The sequence below is a fragment of the Hydra vulgaris genome, chromosome 11, assembly GCF_038396675.1.
Source record: "Hydra vulgaris chromosome 11, alternate assembly HydraT2T_AEP".
NCBI lineage: Eukaryota > Metazoa > Cnidaria > Hydrozoa > Anthoathecata > Hydridae > Hydra > Hydra vulgaris.
The window spans coordinates 14310414-14335107 of record NC_088930.1 but is presented as its reverse complement, the minus strand read 5'-3'; the positions used below and the strand labels follow the sequence as shown (position 1 = coordinate 14335107).

At 27.7% G+C, this 24694-nt stretch overlaps 2 protein-coding genes across 2 annotated transcripts in view; both read left to right on the top strand.

Moving 5' to 3' along the window:
- Positions 1 to 265: 265 nt before the first annotated feature.
- On the top strand, positions 266 to 10523 carry LOC100200188 (biogenesis of lysosome-related organelles complex 1 subunit 1). Its single transcript, XM_065810198.1, has 4 exons — positions 266 to 355; positions 2323 to 2395; positions 6003 to 6220; positions 10400 to 10523. The coding sequence occupies exons 1-4, from the start codon at positions 295 to 297 to the stop codon at positions 10426 to 10428; spliced, it is 381 nt and encodes a 126-aa protein (XP_065666270.1). The 5' UTR covers positions 266 to 294; the 3' UTR covers positions 10429 to 10523.
- Positions 10524 to 11302: 779 nt separating this feature from the next.
- LOC100207745 (RUS family member 1) overlaps positions 11303 to 24694 on the top strand; it is a 32484-nt gene continuing 19092 nt past the window's right edge. Inside the window, exons 1-5 of the mRNA XM_065810197.1 lie at positions 11303 to 11491; positions 11584 to 11661; positions 12565 to 12725; positions 17840 to 17872; positions 17969 to 18074. Coding sequence (XP_065666269.1) covers positions 11354 to 11491; positions 11584 to 11661; positions 12565 to 12725; positions 17840 to 17872; positions 17969 to 18074 — 516 coding nt within the window. The 5' untranslated portion in view covers positions 11303 to 11353. The remainder of the gene's footprint in view (positions 11492 to 11583; positions 11662 to 12564; positions 12726 to 17839; positions 17873 to 17968; positions 18075 to 24694) is intronic.

Sequence of the window (24694 nt, the reverse complement as noted above, 5' to 3'; positions counted from 1 at the left end):
ATATTCAATTGTTGTTTTAAAATTGATATTGGTTTATTATCATATAATTTTCTTATTATTCTTATAATTTATCATCATTACTATTATCATTATTATTTGTATTATTAATGCTATTGCATGGTATTTACTTAAGATTAGTTTTAACTATTTGTAAATGACCTCGATTGTAAGATCTTTTTATCAAAATATATATATATATATATATATATATATATATATATATATATATATATATATATATATATTATATATATATATATATTTTACTAGATGAAATAAAATAGTTATAAAAACATGTTATCTGCTGCATTGAAAGAACACAATCTGAAGAATAGCACATTTAAAGAAAGTCAAGGTATATAACAACAACTTAGTTTGTAGTCTGTAAGTATTTTAACTACTTTTTTCTCAGTCTAATTTTTACGTTTTTACTACAAAAATTATATATTTGTTTAACACCACAATAAAATTTCCCTTTTGATTTTTCTTGGTCATGACTTTGAATTGATTTGTTTTTAGGACTGGTAATACTTTTTAGCCACGATTAAGGCAACTTACCTAAAAAAAGAAAACTCTAATATGAAAAATTTAATTGTGAGTACAAACAGTAGGGGCAAGCTTTAGTTGAGATAAAAATAGTTTGTCTTTATCACATAGATCTATCTATCCTTATCTATAAGTAATATTTACATCAGCTAGCTGCTGTAACATTAACAAGAGTAGGTTGTCATCATAACATAAAAAACTTTTTTGTTATACTTTTTAAGATGATTTTTTCCTTAAAAAGTTATTTTCAATTTTTTAATATTGTCCAGATATTTAGTTAGGACATGTTATGGTTAGCTTTATATTTTTAATTAGATCTTTTAATTAGATAAAGAGCTATTGAGAGTTTATGTGTAACTATTAGCATAAAATTTTTATGTGTAACTATTAGCATAAAAATATATTTAAAAGGCTTTTGTAGTAACACATTAAAAATTTTGTAACAATGAAATCAAAACATTAAAAGTGGTAAAATAACTTAAGATTATTTATTCAATTTGTAAAGTACTTCCCATATTTATAAACATGCATGAAAAAAGAAAAAGAAAAAATTAAAGTAAATACTACATAAAAAAAGAAAATAGTTTTTACATGTAGAAGAAAACTATTGTGGTTGGATGTTTACTTAAAGGTTTTGACAATTGACTTTCTCATTATATCTGTTCCTTTTTTTAATCAACAGTGTTTACTTAAGTCTTATGGAAGATTTGCTGGTTTGTAATACTAAACAAAGCCATTTTAATACTTATGTTATTAGCAAGAGACAGATCTTGAGGTGTCTTGAGACTCATATTTAACTGTTTTCATCTTGGTCTTGAAACGCGGTCTTGGTCTTGGTCTTGAAAGCCAGGAGTTTTGGCCTTAGTCTTGGTCTCGAACCTATTCTTGTACTTGTAAAATATCATCACAATGGGTGGATCGGTAATTATTAATAACTTATCACTACTAAGATTAACATATTATATAAGTTATGAAATCAAGTGATGCAGATTTGTCTATTTTACTTCTTTCATCAAGTACTGAATTTAAATATTTAAACTTTACTTTAAATTTTTTTTTTGTAACTATAGTATGGCTGATGTAGTTACAAAAAAAACCTGCATGTCTCCTATATGTGAGCTATTTTTAGTTTTATAATGTGACGACCTTGCATCATTTCTTATTGGTACATTCTGTTTTTAACAACAGTAGACTGTAACAGTGCACTGCACAATTTGCAATAATATAATTATACATGTTTAGTTATATTTTTTATAGATTTATTATATTATAATGTGTATAAATGTTTGAGTATAAATTTTTATGTGTTTAAGAATTTAAGTCTTGATCTTAGTCTTGTGAAAATTCTTTTTCTATGTATTGGTATTGGTCCTAAAGTCTTAAGTTTTAGTTCTCATCTTTGGTCTTGACCTTTGCTGTCTTGACTACATCTCTGGTTATTAGAATAAAAATCAAACAAATGTATGCAAAGATAAAGTTTTTTTATTTCACTTTTAATCCTATGCTTCAATTTAAATTTGTTAATTTATCAGCATTTTGGTTTGTTGAAACATTACTTGAACTTGATTTATCAGCGTTATTCATTTGTTTTTAAAGTTTTTAAAGTATTTGTTTTTAAAGTTCAATAAAATTCAATAAAAAGCAGCAAAAAGTTTTTTTTTTGTAAAAAGTGTTGTATCATCCTTATACTTTTACAATCATTTACAGAAAATTTTTATTATTTTATGATATTATTTTTATAATTTTTAGTTTTCTAATATTTGTTTAGTTTTTTAGAAGAAAGAAAAAGAGTTGCTCTTGCATCAATCAGTAATTTTTCTAATCACTTGGTTGATGCATTAAATGCAGAGTACGTGCAATTAGATTTTCATGTATATGCTGTTTGTTATTTGATGCTATTTGATATTGCTTTATACACAATTAGTATTCTATATATTAATGATGTGTTAGGTACCCGGTTTGGACCTGGGGACCCGGTAATTCTCCTGTTTTCCCGGGTATCCAGAATCAGCCATTTTTTTGCAGCACTGGCATCTGGTATCTTAAAAGAAATTTTTGATAAATATTTACTTTAAATGCTCTAACTATATATTTAAGTGGTACTTTAAATTGTGTCAAAATATTATTAGCAGGATTGCTTTTAGTTTTAACTTCAACCAATAAACCTCTTAATTTAAGTCTAAGTGTGTTATGGAGTCAATAACCACAAAGCCCTATTTACTCAATATAAGCATGTCTCACTTAAAATTTTATTTTATTTTATTTACACTACAGTAAAAAAGATTTACTCTTTTTTTTTTTTTTTTTTGCAATTCTCTGTCTCTCTTAATCTTTTATTTTTCATAACATAACTTTTTATTAATTGGCGCATATTAGCCATTATTTAGCAATAAATTACAAAAAAATACAAATTGTATATAATATCACAATTATAAAACAAAAATTAGTTAGCTGGAGTATTTTTTGAACAGTATTTTTTGAAGTTGATTGAGTTAATTTTAAAGCTCTTAATAATTTCATCATTAACGACGTAAGAAGGCAAGTTATTCCAAATATTATTTTTAATTATTTTTTTATGTTAAGAAACTTAATATATTTCAGGGCCAACGATGCCCTCCCCCCCACACACACACATTTTTTTTTCTAAAGGATTTTTTTTTTTAGAGGAAATTCTAGATATAGAATTTCCTTATAACTTATAAGATATAACTTTTTTTAGAAATAGACGATTGTGTCCCTCCACTTCAAAACCCGTGTCATCGGCCATTTATTTAGGCAAACTTAAATAAGCGCAAATTAATAAGCGTTATTTTGTGAAAACAATTCAGTGCTTGAGATTTCTCAAGCTTTTATTCCACATTTTAATATGGCTCGGTGTCGGGTACCTGGACTGGCATCTGGTTTTTTCTTCCTGGTACCTGGAATCGGGGACTTGGCAGAACCTAGTTTCGGCACATCTCTACTATATATATACAATTAAGTTTTTACCTATACTTTTTTTCAGTTTTTAACACAACTTTTCACAAACTTTTTCAATTAAGCTGAAATTGTGCTTTATATTATTTAAATTCAAAATGCAAACCATAAAAGTTGTAAAATTATCATTATTATAATTAAATTATTATAATTAAATTTCCATTTTTTGCTTCTGTGCAAAAGTTTAGAAACAGTACTATCCCTTTAACTATCAAGTTTCAAAGCAAAATTAAAGGCCGAAATTTTTGTGAAATTAAACTCACTTTAAGATATTTCATAAACAATGTAAATAATTACCAAAATATTTGTAAAATTTTATAATTCTTGCTTCTTCCTAAAAAAATCACTTAGTAATTAAGTGATTTTTTAAGCATGGAAAAGGCTAAGAAATTTTCAAATGAAATAAAGAAATTAATTATAAAAGTTGTGGGAAAAAATAACTTACAGAAAGATTTCTCTGTTTTGCAATGTTTGTAAACCAGGAATAAGTCACGTTATAAAAAGATTTTTAATATATACATCTCTATTCAGGACTGAACTTTTAAACTCTATATATACGGCAAAAAAATATTGAAAGTGAACCTCGCTCTGAAACATCTAAAGTTACAATTGAAAAGGCTGGTAGATTATTAGTAAGATATTCCAACAATAACCCTCACAAAACTGCTATCAATCATAATTAAACTAGACATTAGTTTTATGGTACAAACTGTAGCACTGATACATTTAAATGTCAATTACGAAAAAAATAAAAAAATGGCTGCCCAACAATTAATAAAGTACTGACATCTGCAAGAATTTTAAAAGGATAAAATTTGCAAAATATCATGTTAGTTGGAGAGTTAATGACTGGTCCAATGTCCTTTTCTTTGATGAATCAAAGTTTATGCTATTCAGCAGTGACAGAATTAGGTGTCAGACAACCAAATTATCAGTTACCTTTTGTTAAACATGGAGGAAGAAATGTTATGGTTTAGAGGTGTTTTAGTCATGATTATGTGGAACTCATTCATCTCATAAATTGTATTATAGACCAGAAAATTTATTTAGACACCTTGGAGAATCTTATGCTGCTAGATGCAAAGTATAAAATGACTCGCAATATGATCTTACAATAGGCTAATGATCCAAAGCATTGTGCCAGATCTGTTAAGAAATTTTTTAAATCACAAAAATAAAGTTTTTGAATGACCTTCGCAGAGCCCAGATCTCAATCCTACATGCATCTTTGGGAACAACATCAACCAGCAATTAGTTGGTAGAAAAACAATTAACAAAGATCTTTTATTTGTTTTGATTAAAAAATGTATGTGTAACAACCTTCAAGATGTTTTTTTAATTTAGTTGATTTGATGCCTTTTTGCTGTGATGCTGTTTTAAAGCCAAATAGTTATATGCCAACAAATACCAACTGTTTTATTGAGACTAATTTATTGAAAAATTGTAATTTTGTAGGTTTTAGTAAAAATATCAACTTTTTTAAAATAATTATTATCAAAATTTAGTTGTTTCTAAACTTTTGCAAGAAAGTCTTTTCAAGAAAATTTTACAATTAAATTTTATAACTTTTGTGGTTTGTATTTTGAATTGAAATAATATAAAACACATTCTGTAAAAATTTTAGAGAAAGTTTGTGAAAAGATATGCAAAAACTGAAAAAAGTTGGCGTTTCTAAACTTTTGAGCTAAGCTAAAAAAAATTTTTACACCATTTCACATGTATTTTATCTACAAAAATCATGTTTTTTTGCTTACTTGCACTCTATTTTGGTCATGCTCAAAACTTTTATTTGTAAAATTTAGATAAGTCTAAAAATATTTTTTAAATGGTTCAATAAATGAAGTAATCAACATTTATTTACAAACATTAATCAACATTTACAAAAACCACACACAAGTATTACAAAAGTTTGAATGATAATTCCGTAAAATATACTGTGTGATATAATGTTATTGCATAAAAAAATATAAGACTGTGCGCGATAAACTGCGTGTGATATCTGTAGATTTTTCAAGCAAAAAGTACATCAATTAATTGACAGATTGCTTTAGTAAAAATAAAAACTGTTCATAGGAAATTTTTGTTTAAACTTATACAATATTGTAATCCACAATTATTGATATTAAATACCTCTTTATTTTTTTATCTGTAGTTTTATTTTTTGAATGAGTTCAAAAATAAAATAACATATAACATCTGTATTTTAAATAGTAATCAAATCATATATAGTAATCAAATATTATTAAAAATACAAATATTTTTTATCAAAATCTTTATTTTCTTTATCTGTTATTTTATTTTTTAAACTCGTTTAAATTTTTCTTTGCCAACATTTAAAGTTTCTGTTTGCAAAAAAAACTTTAGATGTTGGCAAAGAAACCTTAAATGATTGCAAAGAAACTTTATTTGTGGGCAATCAGTAAAGAAAACTAAAGTATCGAAAACAAGATCTCCATTTAACTTTTGCTTCATTTTTATAGTGTGGAGCAAGCTTACAACAATCAGAAAAAGATTGAAAATGAAGCAAAAAAGCTCCAAAATCATGTTGAGTTGTTTTCTAAACAAACTCAATTATGGATTAATATGTTAGAAAACTTCAACCAAGCTTTGAAAGAACTAGGAGATGTTGATAATTGGGCAAGAACAATTGAGACTGATATAACAACAATTGCAAGTGCCTTAGAATATGCGTACAAAGGTATATTTATGTTATAGTTAATATATACTATGTAAACTTAATTACATTTACATACATACATAAATACAATTAACCTCATAAATGCCTATAATTTAAATTAAAAAATTTTTTTTTTATACTTTCACCTCTTTTTTTTTTATTTGTTAAACTCCTTTATTTTTTTATACATTTGCCTTTTATTTTTAAATAAATTTATGCCACCTATGGTGGTGTATGGTGTACCTATGTATGGTAGTGTATGGTGTACCTATGTATGGTGTACCTATGTATGGTGGTGTATGGTGTACCTATGTATGGTGGTGTATGGTGTACCTATGTATGGTGGTGTATGGTGTACCTATGTATGGTGGTGTATGGTGTACCTATGTATGGTGGTGTATGGTGTACCTATGGATGGTGGTGTATGGTGTACCTATGTATGGTGGCATAAATTTATTTAAAAATAAAAGGTGCCACTGCTTAAGTAACATTACTACAAGTCTCTGCTTAAGTAACATTACTACAAGTCTCTGCTTAAGTAACATTACTACACTATTTAACATTTAGTTTTTACTATATAGTTTTTCAATCAGTATAACAAAAAAATAAAGTTTATTGGTTTTTAATCATCTTAAACTAGATAAAAAAATTGGGTCATTCCAAATCAATTCAATTTATGCTTGGAACCATGACATCTCAGATTTTGCTGATTTTTGGTATACAAACTTAAATTAATAAACAAAAGCTTCATTCCAAATTTTGTTGTCTGACTCTTTACGGTTTCAGAGATATCGATACTCAGTCCCAATCTCTTTTTTGATTATTTTTTCAGCGCTATTTACTTTTTAAGCTAATTACATAACACAATTAGCTTTAACTTATGAAATACTTGCTCAATTGTGTTGAAAATTTGTACCTAACTATTTTTTAGGGAGAGGAACTCAAAAATGATACTTTAACACTAAAAAGTATACTTTAAAATGATACTTTACACTAAAAAGTATACACTAAAATACTTTTACACTAAAAATACTTAAACACTAAAAATTAAAGCTCCTTTGTGAAAATTCAATTTTAAAATGGTGTAACACTTTTTGTAAGTTTTTTGATGCTTCATAAAAAAGGAGTATATCTTGATATGGCTAAAAGATATAATTCTGAAAATTTTTTCTATGGTTCTATATATAACAACTCCTTATTATAAAAAAAACTGCAGGGGTTTTCTTTTTTGAATCTGATTTATTTGCATTGAAAGTTTTATAAAAAAATTAAGAAAAGTTGTTATTTAATAATTTATAAAATTATTAAATAACAATTTTTAAATAACGAAAAATATATGCATTTATATTGCATTTTTTTTAAAAGATTTTAGAATCTCAGGTACAATTCTAATATATAAACTTATTTGCATTTCACATTAAAAATCTTCACTTTATACAATCGTCATGTTTAATGAAGGATTTTCTATTTACGAATCTTCAAATAATTATTTAAAAAATATTTCTTACAGAACTAAAAAATAATATAAAAATATTAATGATAAAGAAAGATGTTCAATTGGATTCATAAATAAAGAAAATTGTATAATAAAGAAAAGATATGTCCATAATGTATAATCAAATTGATGTCATTTAAAGATGATGGACCAGGAGAACCAACTTGCAGCCAGATTTACAATGATAAAAATAACAAAGTTCTTAAATCTCAATTCTTTTTTGACAGCTATGAACATAAATCCTCTCATAATGCATGCTGTGAATAGTCACTCAAGAGCTCTTGGTAAAAAAAAAAAATCATTACATGTTCAAAAAACAGTAAAGTAGATATTGCAAGGACTTTAAATAAACATCCTGATCACTTAAGCCAATTAAGCCAAGAAGATTCCTTCAATTAATATTTAAGGAAATTAAATGTAAAGCAAATGATGTGGATATACTTATAGGAAAAATTAAAGAAAAAATGTTAACTTTCAAATGGAATCAGAAAATTCAATTACTACTGCTTCCAATACCTTGGTCTAAAGGTCTTGATATAAAGATTTTCTTACTTTTACTCAAATCATCCATAATGGTGTATTACGGTGTGAGCATCTGGTACACATACAGTATGTGTGTGATCACACACATACTGTATGCATAACTATCATCAAAATGTTAACTAATGATTAGTGCACCCTAACCCTGACCCTGATTAGTTGAATTATCAAAGATTTATCATAAACTTATTGATATGCTTGTTTTTAGTAGGGCTAACAAGAATTGCATGATACATTGTTGGCCTTTGTGTCCAGAAGATTTGTGTCATAAAGAATATTAAGACATTATCTTGAAAATGAGTTCTACTCTCAAGAAGATATTGATAAAGATGATGGTTATTGTATAGGTTACAAACAACAGAAGACAAGAGACCGATCTGTCTGACAATCATCAAGTCAACAAGTCTAACAGAAATCAAGTAGTTTCATCAATACTTTAATAAATAAGTTACAAAAACTTACTTTTCATTCTTACATTGCTAAACATACATTGCTGATTTTTTATAGAAATTAAAAAATGAGTTAAGTAGTACTGAGATCATTGTCCTTTGTGATTTTTGAGAAAATTATGAGTTTGTTGTACAAGATATAGTAAAAATTTTTCACTTGAACAAAATTTAAGCAACATAGCAATATAAAGTAAATAATGTTCTCAAATGTGATTCAATATGTTATATCTCAGATGATTTACTGCACGATGTAGAAATAGTATATCATGCAATGAAATTAACAATGGAACATATTAAAAGCAATATTTCTGATCAAATAGAAACTGTTCATTACTTTTCCGATGGGTGTGCTGGCTAGTACAAAACTGTGAACACTTCATAAATATATGCCACTATGAGCAAGATTTTGTTATTAAATGTACAAGGTCTTTCTTTGCAACTACAACAACAAGTCATAGTAATTCACCCTGTGATGGTATTGGTGGGACTGTAAAAAACTAACTTCAATTGTGAGACTTCATTGAGCAACAATAAATCTTATACTTACAGCATCTGGAATGTATTTTTTTGCCAAAATAAAATCATAGAAATTAGTTTTTGATATGTATCTATCAAACATGATAATTCAAATTGAAGTTTTTTTCAACAATTTTCAACAAAAGTGTTACCAAGCACTCACAGCTATCACAATTCAAAGCACCTGATCACCCTCCACCGCAGCTATCACAATTTCATTCCAATAAGTAACTTAAAAATTGGAACTAAAATTGTTTCTGAACAAAAATTCATTTATTTTTAATTTTCAAACTGATGAGATTATTAAAGATTGCTTGCCTAATATAAGCATTGAAATATTTGCATGTTTGATTTATAATAACAACCCATGGATTGGACTAGATGAGGATATTGATGTTGAAAATAAAGACTTTCAACTTAGATTTATGCATCCATTTTACCCTTCAAGGTCATATTGTCAGCCTTCTAGAGATGGCATGTTCTGGGTTCCATTACCAAACTTATTCTTAAGAATTAATATTCCAACATCTGTCACAGGAAGACAGTACAAAATCAGTGAAATTGATTTTGTACTGTCTGATATTTTAATTTTTTTTTATTACAATTTAGTTATTTCCATGGCTTATTTTTGAAATTTCGATATTTTGGGGGTTTAGAATTATAAAACTTTAAATGCAAATAAATCGGATTTTAAAAAGATTATCCTTGCAGTTTTTTAGTTTTATGGCATTTGTTACATATAAAACATTAGGAAAAAATTTCATAATCATATCATTCAGATATCTCAAGATTAACATTTTTTGTAATAGGCATCAAAAAACTTACAAAAAGTATTACATTATTTTGAAATTATTTTTAAATTTTCATATAGAAGCTTTAATTTTTTAGTGTTTAAGGTTTTTGAGTTCTTCTCCCTAAAAAATAGTTGTCAGTATAATAGTATCAATATCTCTTAAACCGTAAGGAGTCAGACATTAAAATTTGAAGTGATGTTTTCTTTCATTAATATGAGCTTGTATTCCAAATATTATCAAAATCTGAGATTGCATGGTGCCAAAAAAAAGTTTTTTTTTGCGTTGATTTGATACGGAATGACCTGATTATAATATGAATAAGTGTATTAAACAAAATGAGCAAATGTGTAATTTTATTATAACAAAGAAAAAGTTCACATTAATATTTTTTTATCTTGTGCTTTAGGTCCTGGACCAAGATCACAAGTTCCGTGAAAAAGAAGAACATTAATGAATGTTATTTTATTAAATTTAGTCTGACTGTCAAAAATTATATTGCTTTGTTGTTAAATAAATTATACTTTGGTAAATGTGAAGCTTTTGTTAGATATAAAAATATTTGTTTAATAAATTCTTTTAGCAATGTCTGAAAACAATATTTTTATATCATAAATAAACATTTCTTGAGTTTACCTGGAGATGTCAGATTGTTATTTCATTAAAAAATACTCTTTGTGTTTACATTCAGAATAACATTAAACCTTTTTCCATAGAGGCAGGCTAAACTTACCACCCACGATTAATGATTCTATAAAATCAGCAGAATCTTTTATCTGAAATGAGTTTTTTAGTGATCTTCTTATGTCTTTCCTTGTAATAGACATGCTTTATAAGAGTCAACCGTTACAGATTTATTATTCAAAGTTTATATCTACATTAATTTGTACTTTGTATCTTTATATATATATATATATATATATTATTTTTGTTGTTGTTGTTAACCAAGAAAATTTAAATTTTTTACTTTAAGCATTGCTATTTATACTTTGTTATTGATAACATATCTAATATATATCATAAATATAGATATCATAACAATATTTTTATATTTTATATGTTGTTATTGTTTTTTAAACAATTAACATTATTAGTTAATTAGTATTGATTTATGACATTTTTTAACTCATTGTCAGTTGCTATATATATATATATATATATATATATATATATATATATATATATATATATATATATATATATATATATATATATATATATATATATATATATACATGCATATGTATACATATGCATGTATATATTAATTTTTTAACTAATGTTTTTTATTGTTTTAAATTTTCAGATTTTATGTTAACGTTTTATAGACATTTTATATTTTTAGGTAATTTTTAGGATTTAGATGTCTAGTAAAGTTTTGTGTTATGAAAGTTATGGGTCAAACGAAGAAAAAATAGTTTACTATGAAGATGGTTTTTGTAAAAAAACAAAAAATTTATCGGTGTTAAGTTTTTATACAACTTTAAAGTTATTATTTCAAGTAAGTAAAATTGTTTTTAATAATTTTCATATTTGTTTAAGTGATTTATTTCCAATTTAATATTTTTTTAAATATTTTAAAATTCTTTTTAGAATGTTTTTCTTCCTCAAGGATTTCCAGAAAGTGTCAGCGAAGATTACTTGCGTTATCAGCTTTGGGATACACTGCAAGTATAAGATTATTTTTGATGTTTATAATTTATTATAAACTTATATTATATTAATAAATTAAAATATTATAAAATTAATTGACTATGATGTTTGTAGTTTTTAGTAATTTATTTTCAAATTGATAATTACATGTTTCCTCAAAAAAAAGTAATTCCTTTTTGGAAAGGAGTTGTTTTGCAAAAAAATGTTTTGCTGCAAGTTACTTTTTAATAAAGAAAGCTTGTTGTAGTTTTCAGCTACTTCAAAAATAATTTTTTAGGTCATTTCTTAAGTAATTTTTTAACAGATTCTTGAGCGATGAGAGTTACTTAAATTGCATGATTTTAGCTTTAGTTCGATCCCCACCACGTCCCTGGTAGTACCGCGCTCAACTTGTTTCTCGGCGCAGCGGCCTTGTTCGTCAAGGTTCGTGTTTCAGAGTTATAGAGTTGAGAGAGGGTTTTAACCACTATTAAGTAGCCTCCTCATCTGTAAAAAAACAAAAAACAAAAAAAGATATTGCATAATAGTAAAATGAAATGGAAAATTGATAAAAAATATAAAACCAAATCATCAAGTTTATTAGTTCATCAATCAAGTTTTGTTTTTTGCTACTTTTTATATTTTCCGGTCAATCAATATTTTATTTTTCCAGTTTACTCAATTTTAAATTTATTTTAAGTATAATTATTATGAATTAAAGTAAGAAAAGAATTTTAACTGATTCAAGTTTTTTTTTGCTTTTTTAAAATTTTGATAATTTCAATCAATGTTTCATAACATTTATAATTTCAAAAAACAAAATTATAACTTTTTTTACTTATAATAGAAATGTTAAACTTATTTTTTATTAATAATGAAACTTGTATTGTTTGCTATAATGTATAAATAATTTAGTGTTAAGTGTAAAAACAATAATTCTAGGCCTTTTGTTCCTCTATAACTGGAATGCTTGCTACTCAAGCCATGTTGAAAGCTTATGGTGTGGGTGATAATACAGCAACAGTTACTGCTGCCACAATTACATGGATGTTAAAAGATGGTGCAGGAATGATTGGTCGCATTCTGTTTGCATGGAAAAAGGGGTAAATAATTTATTTATCATCAGTTTTGAAAATTTATATTGTTGAAATAGACAAGTCAAAACTTGTCTAAACTTTTCATTTTATTTTTATTAAAAGTGTCATCACTTTGATAAATCATAATAAATAATGTCATGGTTGTTTTTAAGGTAATTATTGATTTAAATTAATAAAAAAAGTTAATATATGTAAAACAAAACAAAAAACATAATTAAAATTAAAAATTTTTCAAATAAAATTACTAACGAAATATGTATGTTTGTAGAAAGTGTTCATATGTATGTTTCTAGAAAGTGTTCATATGTATGTTTGTAGAAAGTGTTTTATGTTATATCAAATATTGTTATCTGATAATTTATTTGGCTTATTTATGTGTAAAACCTATTTTGATAATTTAATAAAGTAAATTTAAAAAAATAAATTCAGTACTTTATTGACATTTAATTTTAAATTAAGAATAGTTCTTTAATGAGTTTCTATGGAAGTCTCATGTGGAACTTCCCTGTGTTTACTAAAAGTATCTTTTATAAACTCAAAACCATTTTTTTTAAGAGAACCTTGTATACCATTACATCTCTTATGAACCTACTACTTATAAACCGTACGAACAATAAAGTTTGCTTCATGTGTCCACTTTTTTCCTGCTTACTTGACTTTACAAAATATAACTTATGTCAGATCAGGTTATCCTGCTACTGGTAACATGTAACCTAGTACAATCTGCTTCATGTTCTGCTGCCTTGTAGGATATGCCTTTTTAGGCAAAGGCTAGGAGATGCCAACTCCGACTTTAAACACCCCCTGCCTTGGGGCTCTTGGTTGAATAAAGGCTAGAGATGGTGTCTCGATAAAAATACTCATCTTGGGCAGATGTTAAATGCACCCAGCTACTGTCTTGTAGAAGGCCTCCTAGGCAAAGACTTAAGGGGTAAACAGATTCTGTTGACCAGCCTCGCACCCCTCTACAGCTCAACCATAAAACTGAGTTTTAGGCTACAGCTCTAAAACTCAGTTTTATGGTTCTGAGGCCGGCTGGTAGTCAGGTTTCATGAACTCTGTGGTAGCTCTCAGAGAGGCTGATTCCATCAACAGCAAGTATTAACAGTGCCATGTTGCGCATGGATGGTGTCCCTGTTTGTACTTTTAATGTGCATTGCAGAGGCCACATTTGGAGCCCTTTGTTACGGCTTAGGGTTTATTAATAGTAATGAGGCAATTGCTTGGGCTATTAAACAGTGTTCTGAGTACTATCTATGCTTTGAGTCAAGTTCTTCAATCTAATTTAAAAATGAATAAAGTACCAAAAACTATAAAACACAAAAAACCATCATCATCACCAAGTTCTCTAAACCTAATATTTACTAATATTCGTGGTCTTGGAAGTAACTTTTCTTCTGTTGAGTCTTATCTCTTGCAAAGTTCACCAGACCTACTTGCTCTTTGTGAGACTTTTTTGAATCCACAGACTATTCTTTCATGTGCTTTCGTTTAGCACCACTTCATTCTATTGCCTTTCTATTTGTTCTATATCGCTCTCCTTCATCTCAAGACTGCACTCTTTTTGATATTATTTCTGATCATATTGACCATGCCCTCTCTCATTATCCATCAGCTAATATAGTTGTTGTCGGTGACTTTAATGCTCACCACTCTGAATGGCTTGGCTCTAGTGTCAGTGATTCTGCAGGCATTAAAGCCCACAATTTTTGCCTTTCTCAATCCCTAACTCAAATAGTCAACTTTCCAACTCGAACATCTTTAATAATATCAATAATAAGGGCAAATTTTTAATTCCACCTCTCTTGTATAGTTCAGACTTTGTCACCTCACCTAAAGACAAAGCTGAATTGTTTGCTAAAAACTTTTAATCAATATCATCTCTTGGTTCCACTAGTTGCGTTCTACCTGATATTGCCAACAAACAGGTTGATCCATTGTTTGATATTCATATCACTCCAGCTTCTGTATCTAAAGTGATTTCCTGCCTAGACTCTTCTACAGCTTGTGGCCCGGACAACATACCTGTTATTGTCTTGCAGAAGTGTTCTCCGGAGCTGTCGTCTATACTCTCAAAACTATTCAACAAGTGCTTATCTGAGTCTTGTTTTCCAGCCTGCTGGAAAGCGGCATCTGTTATCCCTATCTTCAAAAATTCTGGAGAGCGATCTGATTCCTCTAACTACCGTCCCATTAGTCTTCTTCCTATCATAAGCAAGGTTTTTGAATCTTTAATTAACAAACTCTTAATTTCTCATCTTGAATCTAATAACTTACTTTCTGACCATCAATATGGAATTTCGATCTTATCGTTCTACAGCTGATTTGCTAACAGTAATAACTGATAGGTTTTATCGTGCATTAGATAAAGGTGGAGAGGTTAAGGCCATCGCTCTTGACATTTCAAAAGGTTTTGATAAAGTTTGGCATGCTGGTCTTCTCCATAAGCTTTCTTCTTATGGCGTATTTGGTAACATCTTTAATTTTTTTGAATCCTTCCTTTCCAATCGTAGTATAAAAGTTGTCCTCGATGGACAGCACTCTTCTTCTTATTCTGTAACTTCAGGGCTTCTTTAAGGTTCTATCCTTGGCCCTATACTCTTTTTAATTTACATTAACAATCTTCCAGATATTCTCACATCTAAGGTGGCATTGTTTGCTGATGATACTACCATTTATTCTTGTCGCGATAAGACAATCTCTGATTGCTCGAAGGGGGCATTTGAGCTTGAAAAGGATCTCACTTCTGCTACAGCATGGGGCTCACAGTGGCTGGTGAACTTTAATTCAGATAAAACTCAATTTTTTTCAGCCAATCGTTATCCCAATAACTTAGATCTTTCTATATTTATGAACGGTGAAGTACTTGATGAGTCATCTACTCTTCTTCTTCTAGGATTAACTCTTACTTCCAATCTTTCTTGGAAACCATATATCAAATCAGTTGCAAAATTAGCATCTGCTAAGGTTGCATCTCTTTATCGAGCTTGTCACTTTCTTACTTCGGATTCTATTCTCTATCTCTATAAATCTCAAATCCGGCCTTTTATGGAATAATATTGGCATATCTGAGGCGGTTCTTCTAATGATGTCCTTTCTCATTTAGACAAGGTGCAAAAACGCATTGTAAAAATAGTTGGACCTGCTCTTGCAGCCAACCTCAAACCATTGTTACATGGTCTTAATGTTGCTGCTCTTTCTCTATTCTACAAATACTATAATGGGCACAGCTCTAAAAAGCTAGCGTCTTTTGTGCCATCTACTAAAATTCATTCTCGTGTTACTCGTCATTCAATTAAGTGTCATCCTTTTTCTGTGACTGTTCCTAAGTGCTCCAAAAATGCTTATTTTTCTAGTTTTTTCCTCAAACATCAGCTCTTTGGAATTCGCTTCCTTCATCTTGCTTTCCTGGTTCATATAATTTGCAATCCTTTAAGTCGTCTGTCAATCGTTATCTTGCTCTACAATCTTCATCTTTTTTCTTTCAGTAACTTCCAACTTTAATAAGTGGCTGCTTGCAGCCTTGTTGGAAACGAAGATGTTTAAAAAAAAAAAAAAAACTTGTATTATTTATTATTTTATATATTTATTTTATATATGTATTATTATTTTATGCTCTTTTACTTAAACTTCTTCTTTTTTCTCTGAAATCATTTTCATAGAATATTTTCATTTTTCATAGTTCTTAAATAATCTCAACTAAAACAATGCTTAAACACTTTAAGATCAGCAGTTAGGTCAGCATTGCCGAATGTCGACTTCAATTCCATATGGATTATATATATATATATATATATATATATATATATATATATATATATATATATATATATATAAATATATATAAATATATAATATATATATATATATATATATATATATATATATATATATATATATATATATATATATATATATATATATATATACAAACAAACACAAACATATGTACAAGGTGCAAGAAATAAATTGGGAAAATATTAGCAAAAAAATATTGCAAAAGTGTTGTATTTTGAAATAAATTGATTCTTTTATGCAAATACATAAACATAATCATTATTTAAAAAACTTTTAAAAGTCTCCATTTACTGCAGTAATAGTATCAATTTACCTTTGAAATCTTGAAAACACCTTAATCAACTTTTCTTTATCCATAAACATAATTTTTTCTTAATTTTTACTGGAATCTAAAGAATTCGCATCTGGTGAACTAGGTGTTCAAAATATGCTGTTTTGATTTCTATTTGTTGTTTGCATTTTGTTGTATTTTTTTATCCCTATTTGAACTCGTGGTAACATTATACTCTTAGCTTGATTAAATTGTCAAACAATAAAATAACAAAAATTAAAAAATAGTGACAAATAATAAAGCAGTTTTTAATAAGTTTCTCTAAAGTTTAACCAATTTAATAAGTTTCTAATTCTATTTTTTTATCATATTTTAGAGTGAGAATAGTAATTTAAAAAACTTGATTTTTTACAAAAATGTTTTGAGTATAAACTCAAATAAAAAACTTACCATTTTCCCCAAATTTATGAGATAATCGTGGTTTTATGCTCTCATTTCAAATTAAAAACAGCTGTTAATTGTATATTGCTAAATATTTACAGTTTTTAACCATTTTGTTTCAAAAGGTTTCAATTACAGTTTGATAGTTTAAATTATATAAAGTTATAAACATAATTAAATAAAAAATTAAATTAATAAAAATTTAAGTTATAATAATAATTAAATTTTAACCCATTTACTAGTTTTTTTTAGTACTATTACTAGTCACTTATTAGTTGTAAGAAAATAAGTACTTATTCAAAGATTTAAAGAAGACTTGGAAAACTCTTTTTATTGTTCAAGTTTTTGTTTGTAGAGAAAACTATTTTATAGAGAAAATGTTTTGAAAGTTATTAAAAACTAAGCTTAGAGTTTTAATCTTTTAACATGAAGCCTTTTTATTACTGACCAAGGAGTTACTTTGACATATACAGTTACTTTGACATATACAGTTACTTTGACATATACAGTTACTTTGACATATACAATAAAAAAATAAAGTTTCTGGGTTTTCTAGTGCTTTTGTTTTAGAAGTGCAGTATGCATAATTATTTTAATTTTTATTTTGTAGAACTCAGTTAGATTGTGATGCAAAGAGATGGAGGTAATTTTTTTCAAGGATTTTATCATAATAAACAAAAATTTTAATGAGTTTATATTATGTCACTGTTTAATTATGGTTATAAATATTTACTATTAGGTTGGTAGCTGACATTTTGAATGATTGTGCAATAATGCTGGATTTGGTTGCTCCTTTGTTCAAACAATATTTTGTATTGATAGCATGCTTATCAAGTGTTGCTAGAGTAAGTTTTTATTAAATTGTTACTTTAGTACTGTCCTTATACATTTTGCATAGTTTTATTTTTAAATTGCTGACTTTAATAAAAACAGTTTTTCAGACTGTCTGTATAAATGAAGGAACAAAAATAAGATTTAAAAAACATTTTTTGCTATGTTTATTATGTATTAAAAAGTTGTTTTTAGAGTAAAGAGTTGTTTTTAGAGTTTTTAGATATTAGTGTGATTCTAAAAACAACTTTCTTTGAAATTGTCTGCTGCCGCCTCCTAAATGTGTTTTATGTAATAAATTAATACTAAATTTAGAACAATTTTTGAATAAAAAAAAATTTTAGGGGTTGCACAAGACCCTTAAACATCAGATGGGTCCCTAATATTTTGAAAAAAAAAGTTCTTCAAAAGCATATCTTGTTGGGTCTCAAAAGAAGTGAAATTTTAAAAAAGTTTCAAAAATAATATAAAAAATTTCTGGAAACACAAATTAAAAAACTTTATTTGAAAAAACTGTGAAAATATGTACTTTTTTATTTTTTGTTAAAAAATTATAGTTTTTAAGCCATTAAATTTAAACTAGTAATCTTTATATAAAATGATTATTGCGGAAAACAAGCTTTTGCTGTGTGACTTTCAAAATATAATTTTATTATTATTTTAGACTTTTCTTTTTTATAGAATCCTTAAATTTAAAAAAACAAACAAACTAGAACTGTGGATAAAAATCAATAGTCGCCCTTTTGGGCGACTTACTTGCATCAAAGGGATATTTTTAGTCGCTCTTCACAAAATTCAGTAGTTCTGTGGGGTCCTTTTCTTATATTCTTTCTTCTTCTACTCCACTTTAGCTCTGCATACATTAATTGGACAACGCCAAAATAAAACAAAATACCGTCTGTAAAATTTATTGAAGATGAATATGAAATCAACACAAAATTAAACGTGATTTCACAGCGATTTTTACAAAAGGCAAATTAAGCTCCAATTTTCAAAGATATATTCAGAATTATATATTTTATTATTATAAAATAATTAGTGTGCATTAATTAATTATTATTAAGAATAATATGTTTGATTTATTTTTAATCTTAATATATCATTGCCGCTTTCATGTTAAGAGTTTTCTTTTAAATATATATTTTTTTCACTGGTGGGCATTAAAGGGCGATTTTAAAAGTAATATAGCTATTTTTAAAGTAATATGGTATTTTTTAAAGTAATGTAACGATTTATGTTTAAAGAAAATTTCTGTGGAAGAGAGCTAATGATCTTCTATTTCTAGTTATTATTTAAATTCTGTTTGATGTTTTTTTATTTTAAATGCTCTAAAAATAGAAAGAAAAAAAAAGGTTTTGGAAATAGTAAACACAAGTTTGTAAATATCACATTTATTGCAAGTTCAATTTTATAATTAATATTAACTTTCTTTATATATAAATCACATAGCAAAATAAAGTTACAATTACAAAGTCTCAGCAAAAATAACAACAAATGTCATTTTAGAAAAGACAGAATTAACGGACGAGGTGGTGGAGTTTGTATCTATACACAAAAAGATCTTAGAACTTTTGAAATTAACTCTATTGAACTATGTTATCCAGATATTGAACAAATATTGTGTGGATTCAAATATGAATTTGAAAAAATATTAGTTGGTTGTGTCTACAGACCTCCCTAACTCAGCAAGCAATTCAAACCTTTTTAAATCTATTCTAGCGGCTAAACGTGTTTATGATAATAGTGCTTTTACAGATTTTTTGTTGATGGGGGACTTTAATTATCCGAATTTAAAATGGGTTGATGATATCTTCACTGGCACATGTTCAGATTTAAATAGTTCAGAATTTCATTTCACAGAAACTATAAACGACTGCTTTTTGTCACAAAATGTATTTTTTTCCAACATTTCAAATAACAGATAAAGATTCGACTAACATTCTTGATTTACAGAAAACTCAAACCAAAAAAAAAGAGTGTTTGTGAACTTATATCAAATCCTTCTTAAGGAAAGATTGTTCACGCACATATGATATTGACTTGGAACTACTTGGTAAGCGCTAATAATATCAATAAAAAATTTATTTCAAGTTGTATATAGAAAAGGTGATTATGTTAATATGATAAAATATTTTAATTCAATTAATTGGAAAGCAGTATTTAAAGATAGAAATATCAATCAGTGTTATGACAAATTTTTAGAATTATATATGGTGGCCTGTAACAAGCTTATCCCACATTCTAAAAAAAAACTAATTACTGAAAAAAAAAAAAAATTTTCAATCTGTATTTGCTGAAGACGATAATAAAGCCTTACCGAGTTTTGACCCTGTTACTCATGTTCACTGTGAAAATGATATAAACAAAATAATCAGTTTAAAAGAAATTCTTATACAATTAAAATCATTGGACATAAATCCTGTAGGAACGATGGAGTCCAAACCTTATTTACTGAGTACCTGGTCTTTAAGTCTGAGTATTCCTATTCAACATATTTTTAAACTATCTCTTAAATCGGGAGTGGTACCAAAACCATGGTAAGACTCAAACATAGTTCCAATTTTTAAAAAATGCGATAAGCTTGATCCTTCCAACTATAGACCTGTTTCTCTTTCATCAGTTATATGCAAAATTTTAGAAAGGATATTAAAAAAACCATCATTCGGCATCTTTTAAATAATAATTTGATAAATAAGAATCAGCATGGTTCTCTACCAGGTAAATCTTGCTTTACAAATTTACTTGAAAGCCAAGATATTGTAACTCTAGCAGTGGATCAAGATTATCCTATTGATATCCTCTTTACTGACTTTTCTAAAGCATTTGACGGAGTTCACCATAGGAAACTTATATTAAAAATTGAAATGTGCAGTGTAAAAGGAATCATTCTTAAGTGGATTGAGTCTTTTTTATCAAATAGAAGGCAAAGTGTTATTGAAGACATTGCTTCTATGTGGCTTAATGTTTTAAGTGGTGTATCGCAAGGCTCTGTACTGGGACCAATCTTGTTTTTAATTTATATCAATGAACTTCCGGTTAAACTAAAAAATAAATGCAAGCTCTATGCTGATTATTGCAAAATTTTCCACATAATCCGTGATAACAGTAGTAATGATCTACAGGATGACATAAATTCTATTTTTAATTGGTGCAATGACTGGAGTATGCAACTAAATATAGAAAAATGTAAAATAATGCATGTCAATAAAAGTAATAAGTTAAATAAAAATATCAATAAATATTACATTTCTGATTATCAATTGAGTACAGTGAATTGTGAAAATGATCTTGGTATCATGTTCAAAAGCAATTTGAAATATGGTCATCATATATCTGGGTGTGTTTCTAAAGCAAATAGAATTTTAGGTCTTATCCAACATACATTTTCATTTTTAAATGCTGATATACTTAAATTGTTATATATTTCACTAGTACGCCCTCATCAAGAATATGCGTCTTATATTTGAAATTAATTTTCAAAAAAAGACATTAGTCTTATTGAAGGAGTACAAAATGGAGCAACAAGAATAATTCCAGGATATTCAGAGCTTCTATATAAGGAAAAATTAAATAGATTTAATTTAACAACCTTATCTATGAGAAGAGAAAGAAGCGGTTTAATTAACTTTTTTAAATGTCTTAATAATTCTTATCAGCTAAATACAGTATCTTCCCAAAAAAAAATTTTTCGACCAGCTGGAAGTGTTTGCGACTATATCCACAATCATAGATATACTTCTCAGATCTGTGACACTCAAGTAGAAGGAATTTTTTTACAATTGTATTATTCCAATTTAGAACAAATTGACATTTGAAGTCAAACTTAATAAGTCAGTGTTAAACTTTAAAGAAGTCTTGATGAACTTTATTATATGAATTAAAGTTGCAAATTGTAGTTTTTAAATTTGCTGCTAAAGTGGATTATCACTCAGTGAGTATTTGTTCATCGCAGCAATTAAATAAATAAATAATTCAAAAGAATTACAAAAGATTGCAAGTTCCACAGTATTGTGGCAGCGAAGAATACCAATAATTATTTTTTCATACATAGTCATAAAATGTTATGACTATGGTTCATTGAAAAATTTGAATTTGCTTTTATGTTTTAAATTCAAACAAGCAGTGAATCTAATTTTCTTATTTTTTAAATTTCTACCAGTTTGTTGTAATAAAAAAATGTATTCTTGTTTTTAAAGGTATTTAATTTACGTTTTAATATACGTATTTAATTTACGTTTTAAATATAAGCAACCAGTAAAGTAAAGAAATCTATTTTCATCATTAAATAAATTTCTAGAATCAGTTTGTTATAATCAAAAAAAAAATTAATTTATTTAACTTTTCAGCCAAAAAGGGCGAAACTTTTAAAGAAATAGCATTTGTGGGTGTTTAACCAAAAAGATATAATAGCTGGAGGGAGAACGAAGCTGAAAATGATTTCAAACCCGATATAGTCTCTGTTGTAAAATTATTCCAGCGGCAAGTCAAAATGGCACTCTTGCAAACAAAAAAATTTGAAATGTTATTTGTAAGCTTTGAAAGCTGTAATCGAAGTGGATTAATCTCTTAAAAGTTTATTGGATAAGTTTTTAAAAACTATTCGACCAATTAAGAAGTTAATTACAACAAAAATTATGATTAAGGCGATGTAATTGTTTCTTGCACACCTTAATTATAGGTATAAAAATCTAAGTTTTAGACAATCTTTACTACCTATTTGAACCTTATTTTTTGCTTGCCTGTTCAGCTCTAGGTTTGTTACATTCTTTAAGAATGTTCTTTTAGCCAGTCACTTATTAAACCCCTCCAGGCTTTTATTTTGTTTTGGACTAATTTTGCTGGATTTAAAAACAAATTGCTATATTCTAAATATAGAGTTATAAAATACCTTTTTGTAAATATACTAATGATTCTTATCTAGAGATTTATTAATTCTACAGCTTGTGGCCCAGACAACATACCTGTTATTGTCTTGCAGAAGTGTTCTCCGGAGCTGTCGTCTATACTCTCAAAACTATTCAACAAGTGCTTATCAGAGTCTTGTTTTCCAGCCTGCTGGAAAGCGGCATCTGTTATTCCTATCTTCAAAAATTCTATAGAGCGATCTGATTCGTCTAACTACCATCCCATTAGTCTTCTTCCTATCATAAGCAAAGTTTTTGAATCTTTAATTAACAAACTCTTAATTTCTCATCTTGAATCTAATAACTTACTTTCTGACCATCAATATGGAATTTCGATCTTCTCGTTCTACAGCTGATTTGTTAACAGTAATATCTGATAGGTTTTATTGTGCATTAGATAAAGGTGGAGAGGTTAAGGCCATCGCTCTTGACATTTCAAAAGCTTTTGATAAAGTTTGGCATGCTGGTCTTCTCCATAAGCTTTCTTCTTATGGTGTATCTGGCAACATCTTTAAGATTATTGAATCCTTCCTTTCCAATCCTAGTATAAAAGTTGTCCTCGATGGACAGCACTCTTCTTATTCTGTAACTTCAGGGGTTCCTTAAGGTTCTATCCTTGGCCCTATATTCTTTTTAGTTTACATTAACGATCTTCCAGATATTCTCACATCTAAGGTGGCATTGTTTGCTGATGATACTACTATTTATTCTTGTTGTGGTAAGAAACCAACACCCTCTGATTGCTTGAAGGGGGCATTTGAGCTTGAAAAGGATCTCATTTCTGCTACAGCATGGGGCTCACAGTGGCTGGTGAACTTTATTTCAGATAAAACTCAATTTTTTTTCAGCCAATCGGTATCGCAATAATTTAGATCTGTTGCCATATCTGGGGCGGTTCTTCTAATGATGCCCTTTCTCTTTTAGACAAGGTGCAAAAACGCATTGTAAACATAGTTGGACCTGCACTTGCAGCCAACTTCCAACCATTGTCACATCGTCGTAATGTTGCTTCTCTTTCTCTTTTCAAATACTTTAATGGACACAGCTCTAAAGAGTTAGCGTCTCTTGTGCCATCTACTAAAATTCATTCTCGTGTTACTCGTCATTCAATTAAGTGTCATCCTTTTTCTGTGACTGTTCCTAAGTGCTCCAAAAACGCTTATTCGTCTAGTTTTTCTCCTCGAACATCAACTCTTTGGAATTCGCTTCCTTCATCTTGCTTTCCTGGTTCATATAATTTGCAATCCTTTAAGTCGCCTGTCAATCGTTCTCTTGCTCTACAATCTTCATCTTTTTTCTTTCAGTAACTTCCAACTTTAATTAGTGGCTGCCTGCAGCCTTGTTGGAAGTGAAGATGTTTATAAAAAAAAAAAAAAAATTCAAATTCTAGAAATTTTTATTAGTCGTTCAAAAAGCACAACAAAAAAAAACACTCTAAATATTGTTTGCGAATTTTTTAAACTTCCATTTTTTATTTGCAATGCTTCAATTGCCTATGATGTTTTGAAACAATATCATTGGATAATTTTTGTTTAAGGTGGAATGTTAATGGTTAACTATAAGTTATGATAATGATGCAGTGTTTAATAGAAAATTGTGTTACAACTAAGATTGTTTCTTTAGAAATGATGTATTTTAATTTCGTTCCCTCTCCAGTCTATTACAACTCCTTGGTTAAACCAAACAAATTTGTAATCTTTTAAATTCTACTTTATTTCTTGGTAACTTTT